The sequence below is a fragment of the Aethalodelphis obliquidens genome, unplaced genomic scaffold, assembly GCF_003676395.1.
Source record: "Aethalodelphis obliquidens isolate GAN/ISIS:26980383/991018 unplaced genomic scaffold, ASM367639v1 scaffold26, whole genome shotgun sequence".
Lineage (NCBI taxonomy): Eukaryota > Metazoa > Chordata > Mammalia > Artiodactyla > Delphinidae > Aethalodelphis > Aethalodelphis obliquidens.
Window position 1 is genome coordinate 6,777,445 of NW_020837970.1, and position 20,496 is coordinate 6,797,940.

General features: G+C 42.3%; 1 protein-coding gene across 2 annotated transcripts in view; it reads left to right on the forward strand.

Moving 5' to 3' along the window:
- FAM81A (family with sequence similarity 81 member A) overlaps positions 1-16,325 on the forward strand; it is an 86,595-nt gene extending 70,270 nt beyond the window's left edge. The window contains exons 6-10 of one of the 2 annotated variants that reach the window (XR_003436371.1): positions 1,243-1,378; positions 2,953-3,148; positions 6,623-6,773; positions 9,267-9,321; positions 16,270-16,325. Coding sequence is in view for 1 of the 2 variants with exons in the window: in XM_027123178.1 (XP_026978979.1) it covers positions 1,243-1,378; positions 2,953-3,148; positions 6,623-6,747 (457 nt within the window). In the remaining variant the exon portion in view is untranslated. Of the gene's footprint in view, positions 1-1,242; positions 1,379-2,952; positions 3,149-6,622; positions 8,938-9,266; positions 9,322-16,269 lie in introns of those variants that run through there. The other variant, XM_027123178.1, reaches the window with a different exon arrangement.
- The last annotated feature ends 4,171 nt before the right edge of the window (positions 16,326-20,496 follow it).

The following is a 20,496-nucleotide window of genomic DNA, read 5'->3' on the forward strand; positions in this document are numbered from 1 at the left end:
GACAAGCCCACAGCTAATCTAATACTCAACGATGAAATTTTGAAAGCTTTTTCTCTCAGATCAGAAACAAGACAAGGATGCCCACTCTCACCAGTTCTGTTCAACATAGTGCTGGAACTCTTGGCCAGAGCAATTAGGCAAGAAAAAGAAATGAAAGGCATTCAAATCAGAAAAGAAGAAGCAAAATTATCCCTGCTTGCAGATGATATGATCTTATAGAGAAAACTCTAAGGACTCCATCAAAGAACTATTAGAATAAATGAATTCAGTAAAGCTGCTGTGCTCCATGGTCAGTCTCCCAGGTTAGGTGGGGCTCCATAGTTGGGCAGGACTGCTGGCTTGCCTTCCTGCCCAGGTAAGGCTGAGAAGCTTTGTTTTTGATGATATGACCAGGAAGTTTACTTATCACTTCCTCATGTGTCCCATTGCCTGGCTTAGCCATAGGGCCACACGTAGCTGCCAGGGAGACTGAGAAGTGTAGTTTTGACTAGGTAGCCGTGGATCCAGTTCACATTTGAGGGTTTCTTAATAGGGAAGAAGAGGAGAACAGATACTGCAGAGAACTGGGGGCTTCTACCACAGTGGGTGTTCATTTTATTATTATTATTAAGTCACATATATCCTTGTGTACTTTTATTACTTTCATAATAAAAATAAAAGGGGAGGCAGCAAATGTGGGGTGTTATTTTAAGGTATGTGGAAAGGGAGAGTTATATAGGAATAGAAGTTGGGGGTTGTTTTTTTTTTAATCTTCTGTTTGGTTTAAATTAAGAAATATATCTGTATGGGGCAAGAGCAATTTGGAGAACATTAGAGAGATAGGGAGCCAGGCTCCAGTCCTGGGAGATAAGAGGGAGAAGCAGGAAGAGTCCAGGGCAAGAGGGGAGCCTGGAGGGGAGCCAGGCTACTGTGTCCTTTGAGCCAAGAGCACCCTGGACCCTCTGAACTGCAAAGATTAGTACGTAGCGTGGCTCTCTGTCACTGTGTGACACCTTGGTGTCCACACTGTCAGCTCTGTACGGGTGGGAGTATTATTAGGTGCTTTTCTGTTATATCCTCCTTTTCTCCTCCCTTCCCAATGTAGCGCTAAGTGCAATTCTAAGAAAAAGGTAAGCATCTAATTCTGAGTGAGCTGAATTTAAAGCTGATATATTTCTGAGAGATTTGATAGTCAGAGACTGAGACTGTTTGATGTCATATTAAAATGGTTTTATGACTAACTTGCTCACTTCCTTATTTTAGATTTAAAGGTACAATTGAGGAACTCAGTAACCAGATTTTATCTGCACGGAATTGGTTGCAACAGGAACAAGAGCGGATGGAAAAAGAACTTTTACAGAAAATCGATCAGCTTTCCTTTGTTGTTAAGGAAAACAGTGTAGGTGTTGATGTTCAGCCATAAACATAGTAAAGTTATTCGGTGGGACCTGCAATGTTTGAATAATACCTCGTAACTTATCATTGACTTATTTAGCACCACATTAAGCTGTTACAGTTGTCTCTTGCCTTAGAATCTCTTTCCACGGTTCATATTGACTCTTTGTGTTTGTTATAGAGAGACAGAGCACTTTGACTTGTTTTGGTTAACAAAGACCAAGTAGACATTTTCAGTGCTTTCAGCTAAGACGAAGCCAAATCCAGACCTTCATGAACCAAATTGTCCAGCTGCATTTACAATTACATACTTCATTTAGTTTGTTTTAATTCTGCGATCTGGTAGAAACAGTGTTGACTAGATTTCTCCCTCCAGGCCCCTCCATCAAACTATAAACCCAGTGTGAGGTGTCACAGTGCAAGATCTAAACAGAATCCAGTTTTCTTTTCCATGTTCCTTCTCATTTTACCCCGCTCTCCTGCAGAACTAAGGTTTGCAGAACTACTCAAAAATCATATCAAGGAAGCCTTGCATATATAGTATTCAATATCAGTACTTGGCAAGCAGTTGTTTTTTGGTTTGGTTATCTAGCCTGACCATCTCCCTCTCCCTTCTCTTTTCTTTCACTGCTTCCTCCCCTTGGACTTTGACGGAGCATAAGTGACTGGTGTAGATTGCATCTCTGGCTCTGCTCTCTCTCGATGCTGAGCTGTTGAATTGCAGACTGTGCACTGAACACGTCAAGAGAGTTTTGTTATGCTGTAGCCCCCTTACAGCTTGATGTTTGTAGTCTTGGCCTCTAAAGCTTGCCTGCAGACCCAGATTCTCATAAGAACCAAGCATAGTGGAGAGGAAAGGAAAGAAAATATTCTGTTTCAAATATGTCTTTACATGTCTCCATATTTTTATCAGATCTCCTGATTTACCTAGATTCATAATAATACATTTGTAGGCTTCTAGGTCTTTGGAGCACTATTTTTACATCTAGATAGGCTTAATAACTAACAATAAACTCCAGGATAATGGTGACTTTAATATGATAGAAGCTTATCTATCTTTCACATAAAAGAAGTCTGGGTGTAGGAATCACAGGGCTAATGTGGTAGCTTGTCAGTCCTCAGTGACCCATGATCTTTCTGGTTTAACTCTCTGCCAGTCCTAGAGAGTGACCCTTGTACTCATAGTTCAAGATGGCCGCTAGAGCTCCAGCCATCACCTCTTAGTTCCAAGAACAGAAGAAAGAAAGAAGAGGCAAGGATATGCCTCAGCTATTTTTTAACTTTTCCTGGAAGTTGCCACATACGTTTGTACTTATATCTCATTAGCCAGAACTCAATCATAGGGCCACAGCAAACTCAGGAGACAATAGAAAAGGTAGTCTTTACTCTGGGTGACCTTATAGCCAGCTGAAAATCAGGGCTCTGTTATGGAAGAGGGGGAGAATGGATACTGGGGTGAGCACCAAGCAACCTTTGCAATTCTGTTCCCTGCAGATTGTTCTTAAATGGTATTATGACTGATGCGAATGCATCGGACTCTTTGGAGTAATCGAGTGCCATTCTTATCGTGGATCTCAGGGAGCCAGTGAAAGGGACATGGAGAGGAAGCTCAGCCAGATGTCAGCCAGACTGGACAGAATAGAAGAGAGTCAAAAGAAGAATCTGGAGGTGCAGAGGACAAAACAAGAAGAGGAGAAGGTGCACGGGCGAATCAGCAAGCTTGAGTTACAGATGACCGAGGATATGAAGGAAATGAAAGCAGAAGTTGATGCGGGTAGGCCAAAAAGAAAACGGTTCTCTGGGTCATTTTCTGTTTGATCTAAAAGCCAGTGAATTAATATTACCCTACAACTACCACCAACCTGGCTGATGAAGTGTCCTTAGGTGATTTTCTAAGTAGCTGTGGTATATTGAACGAAAATGTTGCTTCGTAGCCAAGGACGTGAAGACAGACCTCGAGAGACAGGCAAACAAACCTAAAATCGCTTAGCTTGGAACTGATGTACATTTTCTTTAGTGCCACCTGCAGATTCTTTTCTGATCAAAGCCGAGGTCAATATGCCTCAGAAATAAGCATATATCTTTTTTTTTTAGGCTTAAATACTTTATTCTGTATTTACTAAATGTGTCTCCCATGCTTATTTGATCCATTATATAATCTAGCAACAAAGAACTAGAGAATATATAGGGAGTAAGACAAAATGAAATCTTAACAAAATTAAAGAGGATATTTTTATTCTTTAAGATTAAATACTATTAAAACTAAAATGCATTGTTTTCTTCTCTGTTAAAAGCATTTTATATGTATCTATATAAAGCATATATCTTTGAGGGGCCTTTGAAGGCTTATTTTATACTGCTGGCAATATCCCACCGTGGCAATGAATGATTTTCCTCTGCTCAAAAGTCCACAGGGCCCATGCCTCCACACTTGTTTAGAAGACAGTGTTAGAGATGATTTTAAGTTCTGAAGTGCTGCCAGGTACAGGAGGGATTCGATTTATCCTCTGAACTCAGGAATACAGAACTGGGACCAATAACTGGAAGTTACCTGAAGACAGACTTTAACTCAGTATGAAGCAGAAGTATCTACAGTTAACGGTCCTAGGAAGACGCGGGTGCTTTGTGAGTCTCAGAGCTCTTTACTGAAAGTATTTAAGTGAAGACTTGTTGACCATGGTCAGGGAAGAGAAGACAGACGGGTAGTGTGGGAAGGGGAACTATATTATCTCCTGATTCCTTCCAGTTTTCTGGTTCTGTGAATTTTCTTCATGGAATTGTTCTATTTGGGCCACATGGAAATAAAAGTAGTTAGTTATCCCAAGAATAATTTTGTTGTAACCACCACAAGGTTACTATTTTATTTAAGGAGAAGCTGCCATTAAATTTATGAATTTTAGAACTTGTGAAGATAAAAATGAATTTCCTTTCTTGGTCTTTTGGGTAGAATGTGGTAGATGAATATTTTATTGATGGTTAACTTTGCATCATTTGCTGAGTGGATTTATTGTCAGCTATCCAGCATATCACTGAGGTTGTGAATAGTTAGTACCTAATAAGAAATGCATAGGAGCCTTTTAAAAATTAAAAATATTGACTTTTTCTTGTTACGAAAACAAACTTCTTAGTGGAAAATCATAAAGCACACAAAAAAAATAAACCCTCCTATTACCCAGAGTTCTTTTTTATGTGTATTATCTTTCTATACATACAGGATATATATATATATGCTTTTCCAAATACAGACTCATGCAATACATGCTGAATTGTAACCTACTCTTTTATTTAGTAATATGTTGTATCTTTTCATTCAGTTAAGGACATTATTTTTTTAAAAACTCACTCATTTTTTATTATTAATATTATTATTATTATTATTTTGGCTGCACCACGTGGCTTGCGGGATCTTTAGTTCCCTGACCAGGATTCAACCCAGGCCCCCGGCAGCAAAAGTATTGAATCCTAACCACTGGACCACCAGGGAATTCCCAACAAAATTATTTTTAATAAGGAGTTTTTATACTTCTTTTTCATGAATTGTTACATAAAGAAAATTTTCTGAGAGAAAACTCTAAATATGCTAGTGAAGACAAGATGTTTTTGACACTTATTTTAAAAACCAATAGGGAACTTCCCTGGTGGAGCAGTGGTTAAGAATCCACCTGCCAATGCAGGGGACATGGATGGGTTCGATCCCTGGTCCAGGAAGATCCCACATGCCGTGGAGCAGCTAAGCCCGTGCGCCACAACTACTGAGCCTGCACTCTAGAGCCCGTGAGCCACAACTACTGAGCCCGTTAGCCACAACAACTGAAGCCCGTGCACCTAGAGCCCATGCTCTGCAACAAGAGAAGCCATTGCAATGAGAAGCCGTGCACCACAACGAACAGTAGCTCCTGCTCACCGCAACTAGAGAAGGCCCATGCGCAGCAACGAAGACCCAAAGAAGCCAAAAATAAATAAATAAATAAATTTTTAAAAAACCAATACGAATATAGAATAATACAAAATGACCTTTTGATTGGGAATTTTTTCTATTTTTAGCTTTTTATTTTGAAATAATTTCAAATTTAGTAAAACCATTAAGACTAGTCCAAAAACTATACATCTTTCACTTAGAGTCACCAATTGTTAACACTTTTGAAATTTGCTTAATGTGTGAGTGTGTGTATGAATATAAGTTTTTTTCCTAAATCTTTTGGGAGTAAGTTGCAGAAGCCAGAATACCTTTTTACCCCTATATTATTTCAATGTATATACCCTAAGAACAAGGACATTCTCTTAAGTAACTATGGTACAGTGCAATATTGATGAAACATTTTTCTTTTTTTTTTTTAAGGAATTTTGCCTTTTTAAAAAAAATTTTAATTATTTAATTATTTATTTATTTTTGCTGCGTTGGGTCTTTGTTTCTGTGCAAGGGCTTTCTCTAGTTGCAGCAAGCAGGGGCCGCTCCTCATTGCGGTGCGCGGGCCTCTCACTATCGCGGCCTTTCTTGTTGCAGAGCACAGGCTCCAGACGCGCAGGCTCAGTAATTGTGGCTCACGGGCCCAGTTGCTCCGCGGCACGTGGGATCTTCCCAGATCAGGGCTCGAACCGGTGTCCCCTGCATCGGCAGGCAGATTCTCAACCACTACGCCACCAGGGAAGCCCTGATGAAACATTTTTCAATACTCAATTGTCAAGTTTCACCATTGTTTCCTTTACAGCAGACCTTCCCCAATCCAGGTTCTAATCCAGAATCACGTATCATATTTAGTTACCATGTTTCTTTATTTAGTCTCCTTTAATCTAGGTCAGTTCCACAGTAGTGTTGTCATCATTAAAGAGCACAAGCCAGTACTTTGTGTGTCCCACAGTCTGGATCTGTTTCCTTCCTTTTAATGAGATTCAGGGTGTGCATTTTGAACAGAAATGCCACAGAAGTGATGTGTCCTTCCCAGGGTTTTCTTATCGAGGATACATGATGTTGGTTCCTCCCAGTGTTGGTGAAGTTAGCTTTGATCTCTTGGTTAAAGTGGTGTCTGTCAGATTTCTCCACTGTAATATTTCCTTTTTCCCTTTGTATCCATCTGTAGGGAGATACTCTGAAACTAGGTAACTATCCTGTTTCCCATCAAACTATTATTCCAGTAGTTTTAGTATCTATTGATATCTTTTGCCCAGATCAGTTATTACTATCTGCTGTAGGTTTGATACAGGCTTGTTTTTTAATATTGACTCCTATGAAATTTACCTCTTCTTGAAGGGTTTACAGCCATCTATGAAAGCATAGGATCCCTCAGGCAAGTTCTCGAAGCCAAGATGAAGCTGGACAAGGACCAGCTACAGAAGCAAATCCAACAGATGCAGAAGCCGGAAGCTCCAATGTGAAGGGACTTGGGACATGGACCTCAAAGGTGGTTTTGCCAGTGGGGCCGGGAACTGGATACCTCTGTAGCCAGGCTGTACCTGCATTCAGGATTGTTCTATTCATGGCGTGCATGTGCCGAGAAATGTGTTTTCATGGTTCTAAATGTTTACCTGGAGTCTTGAGAACACTCTCTTTAAAAGTATTACGTACAGTTTTTACCACTTTATTCCACTTCTCTAAATTCAATGGAATATCCTGCCCTCCCTGGATTTTGAAAGGCTTTTATCCCTTTCGTTTTATGAATGAGAAAAGACTTAACAATTTTCCTTCGATGCTTGATGCTCTAGCCAAGACTTTACTCTTGAAAAATGTCGTGGTGATTTTTTTAAATTAAGAAGATAATGAATTATCACAGGAATGTGTTGTTCCTCACCCTAAATTAAGAGAATGTCCTGATAGATTAGAATTCAACCCTTGAGTCCATATTTGGATTTTATTATTGTTGTCTGTGCATTTCTTATATTGGTATTTTCTTGTAAATCTGTCTTTTGTAGGGGGAGGGGATTTAACATTTGGAAAAAACCCTACCATTTACGCAGTGAAAATAGTTTAAAAATTGATAACTGCCATATAGATTACAAATTAAAATGGAAACTTAAGACAATTATCTAGATAATGCAAGGCACAATTATCTACATCGACCACCTAGTTATACCAGGTTTTAATATTGAAAACCTTTTTCAGTTATCCACCGCCTGTATAGTGATAGCCATATATTCAATAATGGAATGGCGGTTAATAGCCTGTTTATTACACAATTAGTTGTTCATTAATCGTAATGGGATGTGAAGATTTTTCAGGCTCTTTGATCTCCTCTCTAAATTTTTCCAAAATTGACACAAAGTGCTAGGGTTTATATACACTTATTGTAACTATATTCTTGTGCCTTGGTTATATCACGTCAGTGCACTCTACCCTGTAACAGTTTTGCGAACAAAATAGAAGGCACGATAAAACATCAGAATTACGATGTAAAAATGGGATCCTATGTATTTTTTAAATGCTCTTAAGAATTTTATCACTGTTAAGATGTTAATCATTCACTATCAGTAACGGAACAGATATTCATACTTTTGTATGGCCAGAGAATCAAATTGATATTGCATTTATAACAATGTTAAGAACCGTTCATTTTGAGCAACTTCGTAGATGACGGGTGTTTTATTTTCAATCGCTATATTTGATTAGTCATTGAAAATGGGCGCCAGTGCTATTCGTTCACCTGTGTCCGTAAAAGCTAATAGTGAGACACACGCCATTCTAAACTACGAGGGTGGCCAGGAAAAAGAAAACAGGGATACTTTGAAAAATTGAAAAACTTTTTTTTTGTTTGCCTAGGACTCAGGAAAATCAAAGCATTTTCTATTTTAGAAGAAATCGTAACTGAAATCTCTAACTGGCTATTACTGTTCACCCATAGAAATTATGCTGCTGAAGTACATAATAGTTTACCCTCAATGGCTTGACAAATTTTTTTTTTAACTTGGACCTGAGAAGTCACGTAAGGAATATGTCATCCAACATATATTTCCTTATTTTGTCACCAATCTTTGCATCTCTATATAGGAAGACTATGTCCACTTAGTGAAAAAACAAAAAGGTTAATGCTCTTCCACAATCAGAAGGTGAGTTTCTTTTTGTGATAGAGTAGCCGTGTTTAGTACAGTTCTCCTGGCTTCAGCACAAACCACAGCACCGAGAGCCATGGCCCCTCCAGCGTCTCTCTCCTCTGCGGGCCCCGAGGAGGAAGAGTCAGCACGTGTCACACCTGGGAAGAGGGGGACAGAGGACACCAGCTGGACGCAGGTCAAGGGGTGACGTGAGTGGGTGATGCTTCTAATGCTGCCACCACCACGTCACGAGTTCTGGCGGGGGTTCTCCACCCTGGCTGCAAGTTGGAATCACCTGGGCAGTTCAAAAAGCTACCAGCGCCCAGACTGCGCCCCCAGACCAACTAAGTCAGAACCTCTGGGAGGGGATGCAGGCGGCCGCACACGTCAGAGGCCCCTGGGTGACTCACGTGTTGTGAGCCCCGAGCTCCAACGTCCTCTTATCACCAAAGTTTAAATGAGAATCAGCTTCCCTGTAGTTTCCTTTATCAGAAATTTGCAATAAAAAGAATAAAACTTCCAAATCAGTGTGGCGTATGATTTTTAAACTTTTAGACTTTTAGTGTGAGGTGAAATTTAATTAGGTAAAATACCATAGGAAATCTCCTCTTACTTTTCTGGGGAAACCTTTTGGTGGTTGAAATAAAGTGCTCTGAGTCCTGGCAGACCTGCTGGTAAGTGGAAAGTCATGGGGAGCTGCTCCATCCTTGGGTCTCCAGCTACGGGTGTCTTCTCGGCTCTGGAATAACCACAGCTAGCAGTTCCTAGCGTGTGCTGTGTGCCCACGCTACGACCTTGGTGGATGTTCACTCATTTCATTATAACAACAACGAGTTGAGTTAAATACTGTTTGTTTCCCCATTTTACAGATGAGAAAACTGAGTCATGTAAAGGTGAAGCAGCTTGCCCCAAATCCTGCAGCGGGTAAGTGGGAGGCATGATCAAACCTGGCAGCTTACTTCCACAGTCTGGGCACCTACCCTACCCTACCCTACCTCTAAAGATAACAGCCTTGCCTAACTTTTTTTTTTTTTTTGGCCACGCCATGCTGCATGCGGGATCTTAGTTCCCCAACCAGGGATCAAACCCGAGTCCCCTGCATTGGGAGCACAGAGTCCTAACCACTGGACCACCAGGGAAGTCCCCAGCCTTGCTTCCCACATAACTCGGACTTGCCAGGCCACTGACTCCAGCCCCATCTCTGCATGACCTTACGGTTCTGCCATCTGAGTCCCTGTGCATTTTAATGCCCCGATTCCAAATATCAAAGAGAGGCAATCTTATTAGCTTTGCTTGGGTCAGATGTCTTCCTCTGGTTGGATCAGTGAAGGTGAGGTAGTTGATGCCACAGGACTGTAGGATCATAGGCATTTCATCCCCTGTCCTTGGCTGTCCGAGGTAGTGGACTGTGGCTCTGTGCATTGGGAGATGGGTTGTGTTGGGTGAGTACAGAGCAGAATAGAAAGACAGCGCCCTCTGAATTGTGGTCATCCCACTAGGCTTTCAGCCTGGAAAAAAAAAAAATCACAAACCACTCAGGACATCCTGGAAACTCAATGGTAACTCTGTGGAGTTTTTCTGTCACTGCTGTGTGACCTTGGGTAGTTCTTAACCTCTCTGAGTCTCATTTTCTTATCTGCAGAATAGAGATTAAAATAATTTAAAAGAGGGAGCTGGTTCATCGTTTTCAAAATACTGAAGTAATTTATGCAATACGTATTAGGTATCAGATGGTGAAAAGTGGGGCCTGGGGAGGGCAGAAAATATATGGGGGTCCATGTTTCGGTCCAAAGTGTCCCAGTATCTGCGGGGACTGTGTATGGGCAGTGATTAACCTCCGAAGAAAGTGATAGCCCAGCCTGAGACAGAGAAGAGCAGTAGAGCCCGTATGAAGAAATAAGCAGATGGGACCATCATGGAGATAATCCCTGAATGAGGGGAAGGGCTGGGTAGATCCTCAAGCTAGTTGGTCTCGTCTGTGGAGCAGGTGTGGCTTCCCCAGGAGCATTGAGAGGGTTGTGATGGGTGGGATCAGAGCTGGGGAAGGACAGACTCCACATCAGGAAGGGTAAAGGTAGATACGGAGGTTGAGGATGCAGAGCCCGGAGCTCAAGTTGGGAATTGAGATGCGGAACCGTGGGGGGTGAACCCGAATGGCTGGCTGGCGTTTGAGGCTTTTTTATATAGAGACTGGAAGACTCAGTGTGTGGCTGGGCTGGATGACAAAAGGTGTGCATCGGAAGCAGACAATCGTCAGCGCTGCGCTAAGGAAAAACTGCCAGGTGAATTCAGTATCCCTTCGAATAGCGGCAGTACTGTAGAATTACACGTAGGATAATGTGCAGAAGGTTGTGTTTCTCGTGCTGAATTTTGGGTCCAGTCAATGTCAAAAACATTTTTTGTCATCCGTAGAAATCGAGAGTTAAAGGACTTTTCTAGGTATCCTTTTATATAGGTACTTGCACTGCAGATCCATCTATTAGAGTCAGAATACTGGCTGTGGTAGGCAGTATGGAACATGTCTCCCAATGATCCCTGCCTGCTGGCATTCACCCCTTGTGCGATCCCCTCCCCTGGAGTATGGCCTGGACTTGTTAACGCACTTCTCATGAATAGAATATGGCAGACGTGGTGGCTTGTCACTCCTGAGATTAGGTTGTAAAAGGATTCCCCCCGACCCCCGTCTTACCCCTTGTGCTGTGGAGGCAAGCTGTCCCGTTGTAAGTAGCCTCGTGGACAGGGCCGTGTGGTATAGTCAAGGACTGAGGCCTTCAGTCCAATAGCCTGAAATGAACCGACACTTTCCAGCCATCATGTGAGTGAACTGAAGTGAATCCCCTCACCCCAAAGAAACGAAAGCAGGAACTTGGACAGTTGTATACCTGTGTTCATAGCAGCATTGTTTACAACAGTCAAAAGGTGGAAGCAGCCCAGGTGTCCACTGATGGTTGAATAGTTATGCAAAACATTGTGTATGCATACAGTAGAATACTATTCAGCCATGAAAAGGAAGGCACTTCTGACACATGCTGCTACATGGACATTATGCTAAGTGCAATAAACCAGTCACAAAAGGACAAATATTCTATGATCCCACTTGTATGAGGTAGGTAGAGAAGTCAGATTCATAGGGACGGAGAGTAGCATGATAGTTGCCAGGGGCTGAGGGGTGCTGTGGGGAAGAGGGAGTTAATATCTAATCCACAGGGAGTTTCAAGTGGGGAAGGTGCAAAAGTTCTGGAGATGGATGGTGGTGACGGTTGCACAACAATGTGCATGTACTGAATGCCACAGAACTGTACATTTAAAAGTGGTTAAAATAGCAGATTTTACATATAGCTTACCGCAATAATAATGTAGAAAAAAAGAACCAAAGAAGTGGAATTAATTAGGCGTGGATTATTTTCATTCATTAAAGTTAAGGTGGAAAAGCGGGGTTGTCCTAGCAGTGCGAAGAAAATAATGCAAGTCCTATTATCAGCTGGGAGGGACGTGGCAATTAAGAGTTATTTGCGGGCCTCAGGCGTTGGTATGAGATAAGTTAGTGGTTTTGAGAATTAGGTCTTTAGAATAAAATCCAGTGAGGAATGGTATTCCTGTCAGTGCTAGGCTTCCAATAATGAGGGCTGTTACAGTAGAAGGTACTGCTTTAAATACGCCTTCTATTTTTCAAGCGTCTTGTTCATCATTTAGGCTGTGAATAATAGAGCACCTAAAACAATATGGCCTTAAAAAAGGCGTGTGTGCAGATGTGGAGGAATGCTAGATAAGGCTGGTTAATACCAATTGTTGCCATTATAAGGCCTAACTGGCTTGAAGGAGAAAAAGCGACAGTTTTTGTTTGTTTTTGTTTTTTTTGTGTGTTACGCCCGGGCCTCTCACTGTTGTGGCCTCTCCCGTTGCGGAGCACAGGCTCCGGACGTGCAGGCTTAGCGGCCATGGCTCATGGGCCCAGACGCTCCGCGGCATGTGGGATCTTCCCGGACCGGGGCACGAACCCGCGTCCCCTGCATCGGCAGGCGGACTCTCAACCACTGCGCCACCAGGGAAGCCCCGACAGTTTTTTTAATATCACCTTGGGTAAGGGCGCATATTGCTGCAAATAGTGTAGTAATAGCCCCTAAGCATAATGCTATTGTTTGGATGAATTTATTATTTTCTGTTAAAGGGTAAAAGCGGACAAGTAGGAAAATACCTGCTACAACCATTGCACTTGAGTAAGGCTGAAACGGGGGTAGGGCCCTCCCCTCTGCTGCTGAGGGAAGTCGTGGGTGAAGACCAAATTGGGCGGATTTTCCAGTTTCGGCTAACACGAGTCCTATTAGAGGTAGGTGTGAGTGGCCTAGGTCGAGTATGAAGATTTGTTGCCTATCTCATGCGTTTGAGTTAAATAGAAATCATGCTATTACTCTCATAAATCCAATGTCTCCGATAAGGTTACATAGAATTGCTTGGAGAGCAGCTGTATTTGCATCTGCTCATCCATACCATCATCCGATAAGAAGAAAAGATATAATTCCGACCCCTCTCGTCCAATAAAACGTTGAAAAAAGGTTGTTCACAGTGACAAGAATGAATATTGTGATAAGAAAGCGGAGTAAATATTTAAAGAATCGGTTAACATTAGAATCTGAGTGTATATATCATATTGAAAATTCTATAATAAACCATCTTCTAAATAATGCTACTGGTACAAATATTATTGAGAAATAGTCTGTTTTGAAGCTAAGTGATAATTTAAGGGTTTGGATGGTAATTCATCGTCCGTTTGAGATAATTATTTCTGACAAAAGCATGTGAGATAGGGGTTTTTACATATGGTGGGTATTTGTTGCTTTTGTAAATGTTGGTGTTTGTTATTATCATTGGTATTGTTAATATAAAGAGTGTGACTAACGTGAAAGAGGAGAATAAGTTTATTACTGTTATTTGGAGTTGCACCCACCCCAGTCAAGACTTCAGTTGAGACGGTAGCCCTGGCAGTTTTACTACAATCTCATGAGAGACAGTGAGCCAGAAATACCCAGCTAAGCCACATGCACATTTTTGACCCACAGAAACTGTGAGGTAATAAAATACATGTTGTTTGAAGTCACTACATTTGGGGGTAATTTGTTATATACAGTAATTAACACACCAGCACTGGGGAATCTTGACAGAATTTTTTTGTGGAAATGCCTGATGTTATGTTACAAATTACATTGTCCACATATATAATCCTATTTAATACACTTTCTGAGCAGGAAATGACCTTAAAAACATATCGAATGACATATATACCTTATCACATTTAATCTTTGTAATTACCCTATTTGGTGTGTACTATTATTTCCATTTTGTGAGGGAGCAGATTATGGAAGGTCATACAGCTAATTAGTGGAGGAGCAGGGATGTGAATCCATATCTATCCTTCTCTAAAGCCCAGGCTGACATTTTGCTCCAAGATAAGCCAACACCGAGACATAACGTGATTGGTTTAATAATCCCAAAGCTGATTGGAATCAGAATCCTCTCTGGATCAGGGGTCTCAGCGTGTTCCCAGACCAGCAACACTGGCATCACCTGGGAAGTTGTTAGAACTATAAACTCTTGGGCCCCACCCCAGACCCACTGGATCAGAAACTCTGAGATGGGCTCAGCAACCTACTTTAACAAGTCCTGCAGATGATTCCAATGCAAGTGGAATTTGAGAATCACTGAGCTAGAGCTGCACTATAATACAATAGCCATTGGTCACGTCGACCATTTAAATTTAAATGAATCCAAATTAAATAAATTTAAAAATTCAGTTGCTCAGTTGCACTAGCCATATTTCACATGCCCAATAGCCACATGTGGTTAGTGGCTACAGTATTGTCCTGTGCAGATGTAGAACATTTCTATTGTCACAGAAAGTTCTGTTAGACAGCTCTGATCTACAGCAATAATTTCCTCACCTTTTCAACTGACAGCTCTGTCCACAACTCTGTACCTTCGTCGGTCAGCCTAGAACGAGATTTGGACCCGGAACTTTCCTCCAGCCTCACCCCTACAATGTTATGTCAGTTGTCCCTAATAGAGATGATTTCCCAGGTCCTTATAAGGTTTTGTCTCATCTGCCAGTCCTGATCAGTAGATATTGCTGCCTGGACTGAGTTGAGAAGGATCCGAAGGCTGGTGCCAGGCCCAAGGGGAGGGGCCAAAGTGTGTGAACCAAGGGCCAGCTGCAGATTCTCACCAGGACATCCCAGGCGTGGAGGATGCCCAGCAAGGGGTTGCCAGCCAGGGGACTTGAGTGATTCTTTTTTTTTTTAACATCTTTATTGGAGTATAATTGCTTTACAGTGGTGTGTTAGTTTCTGCTTTATAACAAAGTGAATCAGTTATACATATACATATGTTCCCATGTCTCCCCCCTCTCGCGTCTCCCTCCCTCCCACCCTCCTTATCCCACCCCTCTAGGTGGTCACAAAGCACAGAGCTGATCTCCCTGTGCTGTGCTGCTGCTTCCCACTAGCTATCTATTTTACATTTGGTAGCGTATATATGACTTGAGTGATTCTGATGCCGCCTAGGGAGACGGATCCAGCAGGCCTGGATTAGAGTGAGCCCAAGTGGAAAATATAAAGGGACACCAAATACTCTGTAATTAAGATAAATAGTATGTCAATGCAGTACTTTTTAAAAGTCAAAATTAATGCCACAAAATGCACAATGAACAAAATACCAAACCTCCACAAACCATGCTGTGTGGAGCTATTTTGGACCTGAGGCAAAAAGAAAAATGTGTGCCCTATATACATGTTTTATGTAATTTTATTTAAATTTTTGACATTTGTGCATCATGAGATTTTTTGGGTTGTTAATTTAGATTTTTAGAAATATTGCACAAAAATACTATTTATTGGGCTTCCCTGGTGGCGCAGTGGTTGGGAGTCCGCCTGCCGATGCAGGGGACACGGGTTCGTGCCCCGGTCCGGGAGGATCCCACATGCCGCGGAGCGGCTGGGCCCGTGAGCCATGGCCGCTGAGCCTGCGCGTCCGGAGCCTGTGCTCCGCAATGGGAGAGGCCACAACAGTGAGAGGCTCGCGTACCGCAAAAAAAAAAAAAAAAAAAAAAAACTATTTATTTTGACGGCTGAGGGTTTTGGCTGCTCTTCTCTTTATACTTAGCATTTGAGATGAGAGCTCACTCACCTCATTCTAATCTCGGCCCTGCCCAGAGATCTAGAAATTTGGAGCTAAATCCAGTTCTCAATTATTGTTATTAGCTTATCTCAGGCATGTCTGATTGCTTTAGGTGGTTTCTGGTCTGTTTTTATCCCTAATTGTCATGCTTTGTTTAATCTTCAAACTTGTGACCCAGTGTTTCTTGGTGGTAGGTTGGGACACAAAGAAAACAAAGCTCTGACCTTTCTGAGACTCAGAGGAGGATGGCAGGGGAGCGGGATGGAGAGGACTGAAAATGCTTGCGTGGTCTCGTCACTCGCTGCTGTCATCATAGAGAGAGCTCTGCCGCGCCACTTGGCCAGCCCTTGGGATTCACTGTCCTTTGCTGCCCCTATGTGGAGGGAATAGAAACTTCTAGGGAATCTTTTTAAAAAAATTGTGGTACAGTTGATTTACAATATTATAGTAGTTTCAGGTGTACAATATAGTAATTCACAATTTTTAAAGATTATACTCCATTTATAGTTATAACATATTTGCTATATTCCCCATGCTGTACAATATATCCTTGTAGTTTATTTATTTTATACATAATAGTTTGTACTTCTTAATCCCCCACCCGAATCCTGCCCCTCTCCCCTGCCCCATAACCACTAGTTTGTTCTCTAAATCTGTGAGTCTGTTTCTGCTTTGTTATATTCACTAATTTGTTTTATTTTTTAGATTCCACATATAGGGAATATGTTTCAATAAGAAGAACCCAGAACGAAGGAATGCCTCTGTGGAAGAGCCCTTGGAGATCCTTGAACTCCACTCTCATTTTCTAGAACAGGAAGCCAGAGAAATTAAAAGTGGGCTTTGCAGGTGAGGACGCGTGACAGTATGATAGACAAGCTGTACCCATAATAGTGACTCGGCACCAGCTCTGCACTGGCTGGGACGTGGCAATGAACAAAACAGACCAAAATGTCTGCCTTTACAATTTTTGGCTACGTTGGGTCTTTGTTGCTGAGCACGGGCTTCTCTCTAGTAGTGGCCAGCGGGGGCTACTCTTCGTTGCGTGCGCGGGTATCTCATTGCGGTGGCTTCTCTTGTTGCGGAGCACGGGCTCTAGACGTGTGAGGTTCAGTAGTTGTGGCACACGGGCTTAGTTGCTTCGCGGCATGTGGGATCTTCCTGGACCAGGGCTCGAACCCGTGTCCCCTGCATTGGCAGGCGGATTCTTATCCACTGCGCCACCAGGGAAGCCCCTGGCTGCCTTTATAGAGTTTCAAGTCTAGTGTGAGGTGGGGGTAGGGAGAGAAAATCAACAGACAAGTAAATCTCAAGCCTGTCAGTTGATGGTAAGTGCTTTGGCAGAAAATAAAGCAGGGGCTGGGGGAAGGGAGGTGCCAGTCGCAGGAGGATGGCCAGGGAAGGCCTTGCTGAGATGTTAAGGCCTGATGGAGATAAGGGAGGAACCAGGCAGCTACCTGGGGGAAGAATTTACCTACATCTTCTTATTTTTATAAAATAACCCTATTTATAATTCAGACATTCCATATCCATGGAGCTGCTAATATGTTGTCCTTCTGGCTAAACAGTTAGCAGCTTTTCTCCCCCTGCTTTTATGATCTCCGGATGCCTCATTGTCCCCTATTTGGCTTCTCAGTTTCCATACCCTGGATGACCAATTCTCTGTAGTAAATTCCCTGTGTGAAATACCTAGGGAGGTTTCTGTCTTTCTGAATGGACCGCGGCTGACACAATGAGTAAATTGCACCTGGGATTATCACTTGCTCTGCCCCATCACACACATGCTTTTCCTCCAGTGCCATGTAGATCTTTGTGATGGAAGGAATGTTCACATATTGAGGTATGGGTAAGTCATCCTGGCTTATACGTGATCTGGCTTGAATTCATGTTCATGAGAGGGGCCTGTCTTTATGGCCTGTTTATCATGCATTGTACATCTGCTTTAGCCATTAAGAGAAGAATGCATTATCCCAAAGTAAAGTGTGTCCATTGTGAAGATAGGGATAAATGCCTCTCCCCACCCCTTCATAGCCCCCAGCTAGTACTCCTTCGAAGATAAGCTTCCCTTCCCAGATACCGAGGTCCTGCTGACTCGCTATGTATGTGCTAATCTGCCTCATTTGAAAGCTTGATGGAATGTACCTCTGTCATATTTGACGTTCTTTGATTCTGACAAGATACAAAACTGTACTGAAAACCACGCTTCTCCAGAGGGCTTGCTTTCTTGGAAAGCAAGCTGCGCTCCCGGGCTGTAATCCTCCGTCTGGCTGGACGCAGCTGTCTTCTGTTCCTGTTATAGATTGTTGATTATTTGCACCGACATTTGGAATTCCCAGGTTTGTGCTTGCTGATAAGCCAACGGCACCTCTATTAGCTAAGGTTTTGTGAGTGTGCCCCACGTTGTGCTAGGCACTGATCTCTGTATCTGCCAAGAAGTCTGGACAGAGCAGCCCCTTTACCCCTGCCCCAGGCCCCTGCTGGTCTATTAGCAGCTCCCAGACCCTCAGGCGCGCACTCTAGAATCTGGCCAGGAACTCATATGTCCAACAGCTGCTGTGCTGCTGCCCAAACCAGGATGGACAGGGCCACACACTGAGTTTCTGGAGTAAGACCTCAGCTTGTCCACTCTCTGCACAATGTTCTCAGCATCCTCAAACCCATCTGGACATTTGGACCAGTTTTCCACCTCTGGGTTTCACCCCAAGAGGGAGAAAAGGGAGGGCGTGTTTGTCAGCTGTCCTCTCTCCTCCTCATACCCCACTGGATGAAAGAGCAGGCTGGGTGTCCTATTTGTACTTGCTGTCTGGACTGGCCTCCCACCCTGCCTTGTCCTCATTCCAAGCCCCTGATGGTAGAAGGGGGTTCTTTCTGCACCATGGAGGCAGGTTTGGATTATGACCAAGTCCATAGCTGTTGCTCCTACTAGGAAAAGAAATTTAGAAGGTTCTTTCCCTTGTGACAAAGCCTGGCTTTTGAGATTTGTCTAGGTGTTGACACGTATAGCTATTCTGGGTTTCAAAACTGAATGTGGACTACTTTCTCTTGGCATTCCTGCTGTCACCATCCCAGTTCCCTCTTCAGCAAACAGATACTTCCATAGAATAGGGGACAGGTGGAAGGCAAGGTATGCAAATGACACAATTAGTCAATTAGTTTATTTCAAAATATTATCCCATTACATATACCTGAATATCCACCTCCTAGACTGTGATCTACTTAAAGGCATGGTCACGTTTCCCCAAATATCTCAAAATGTCTAAGAGAAGGCAGGTGCTAACCATGAAAAGATGTATGCATTAACTACTGTTTCAGGTTTCCTTATGTTGTCTTCCATTATCACAGCTCCTCGTAGGGCAGCTTCCTGCCCCAGACTATTTAGAAACTCCAATAAATAGTTCCAGATGGGCTAAGGTCTTTGATGAATGAAAAGTAAAATGAATGAACTGTTTAATTAATGCATGTTTAAAAAACTAATCTTTCTAAAGGGTGTGTGCTTGGGGTAAAATTCCAAAAGGAAGGTAAAAACACTGGGGACCATTGCATTAGTCATTCACTGAGCACATGCTCTATGGAAAGTGACATTTTGCACATTATCTCGTTTACCTGTTATTTCTGGACACTGTGAAAAATAAGTTTTATGGCAGACCTGTCTTAAACAGGCATTCCGAAAGCCAGACGGTAAATTTCTCTGGCTTTATAAGACTCAGGAAGAAGAAATCATTTCAGCTTAGCCTCATTTTGGCTCTTTTTCAACTATAGAAACTAGAGAGCTATGAAGTCTATCATTAGATGGAGCAATAAGGTATATTTTTAAGAAGCAACAAAAAAACCCCCGACACCCCACCACCACCACCCCAACTTTCAAATTTCTTAAATAATGATGACCTGATACACGTATAGGACTTTGTAATTTACAAAACACTTTTGCCTAAAATACTTAGCCCTCATAACACCCCTGAGTTACTATTATTATTCTCATTCTTAGATAAAGAAACCAAAGTTACTAATTTTAATTGAATACCTCCTATGTGCCAGACACTTTAAAATTGCATATCTCATTTAATTTAGACAACAACACAATGAGTAAGAAATTACCTTTTAAATCTTACGAATAGGGAAACTGAATCTCAGAGGAGTTTGGTCAAGGTCATATAACCAGCGAAGCAAGGCTGCACACCCCCATTCTTTGATACCAAGTCGAATGCATTTCCTACTACCACCTATTAGATCCCTCAAGCTTCTGGAAAGGAATTCCTATGTCAGAGCCTTCCTTTGCACAGATCCACTTAGGCCTGCATCTCACAGACCTGTAAAGCTGCAGAGGGGGAGAAAGGAACATGAGAAAGAGTTACCATTATAGCATCAGTGTGTAAAACTCATTCGTTTCAGCCTGAAAAAAAAAAATCCCTCTTCCGCTTTCTCACTCCTCCTTCTGCCTTTCTCAGGTGTTTTCATAACACATCCTTTCATTCGTTTTCTACTGCCAGTTGTAGGTAGTTGTAGGTAGCTTGGCCTTGGGGCTTTGAATAAAGCCTTCTGAGTGTTCATTAGTCTCAGATTGAAAATACTTGGTGGTGGTAAAAGTCCTTTCTTTACATGGTGATCCCCCTCCCCACTACAGCCCTGAATCCCTCTTGAAATATAAATGTATTCTAATGCCTAGAAAATAGACCAGTAGCTAATAGGTAGTTAATAAGTATGGTTGAATGAATGATTATTACTGAACACGTATTGAAATGTAAGAGTGGATGGTGTTGTTTCTGTTTGAAGCGTCACCAAATAACACTGAATGTATGGAACACTCATTATCATAAACTTTACATTCAGGAGTCCTTCTGTGACTCGGCCACCTTCTAAATTATTCTAGAAATGTTGGTTTGGGTGACTGCCCACAACTCTTTAAATGAAATGGTTCTGCACACAGTCTTTTGCCCA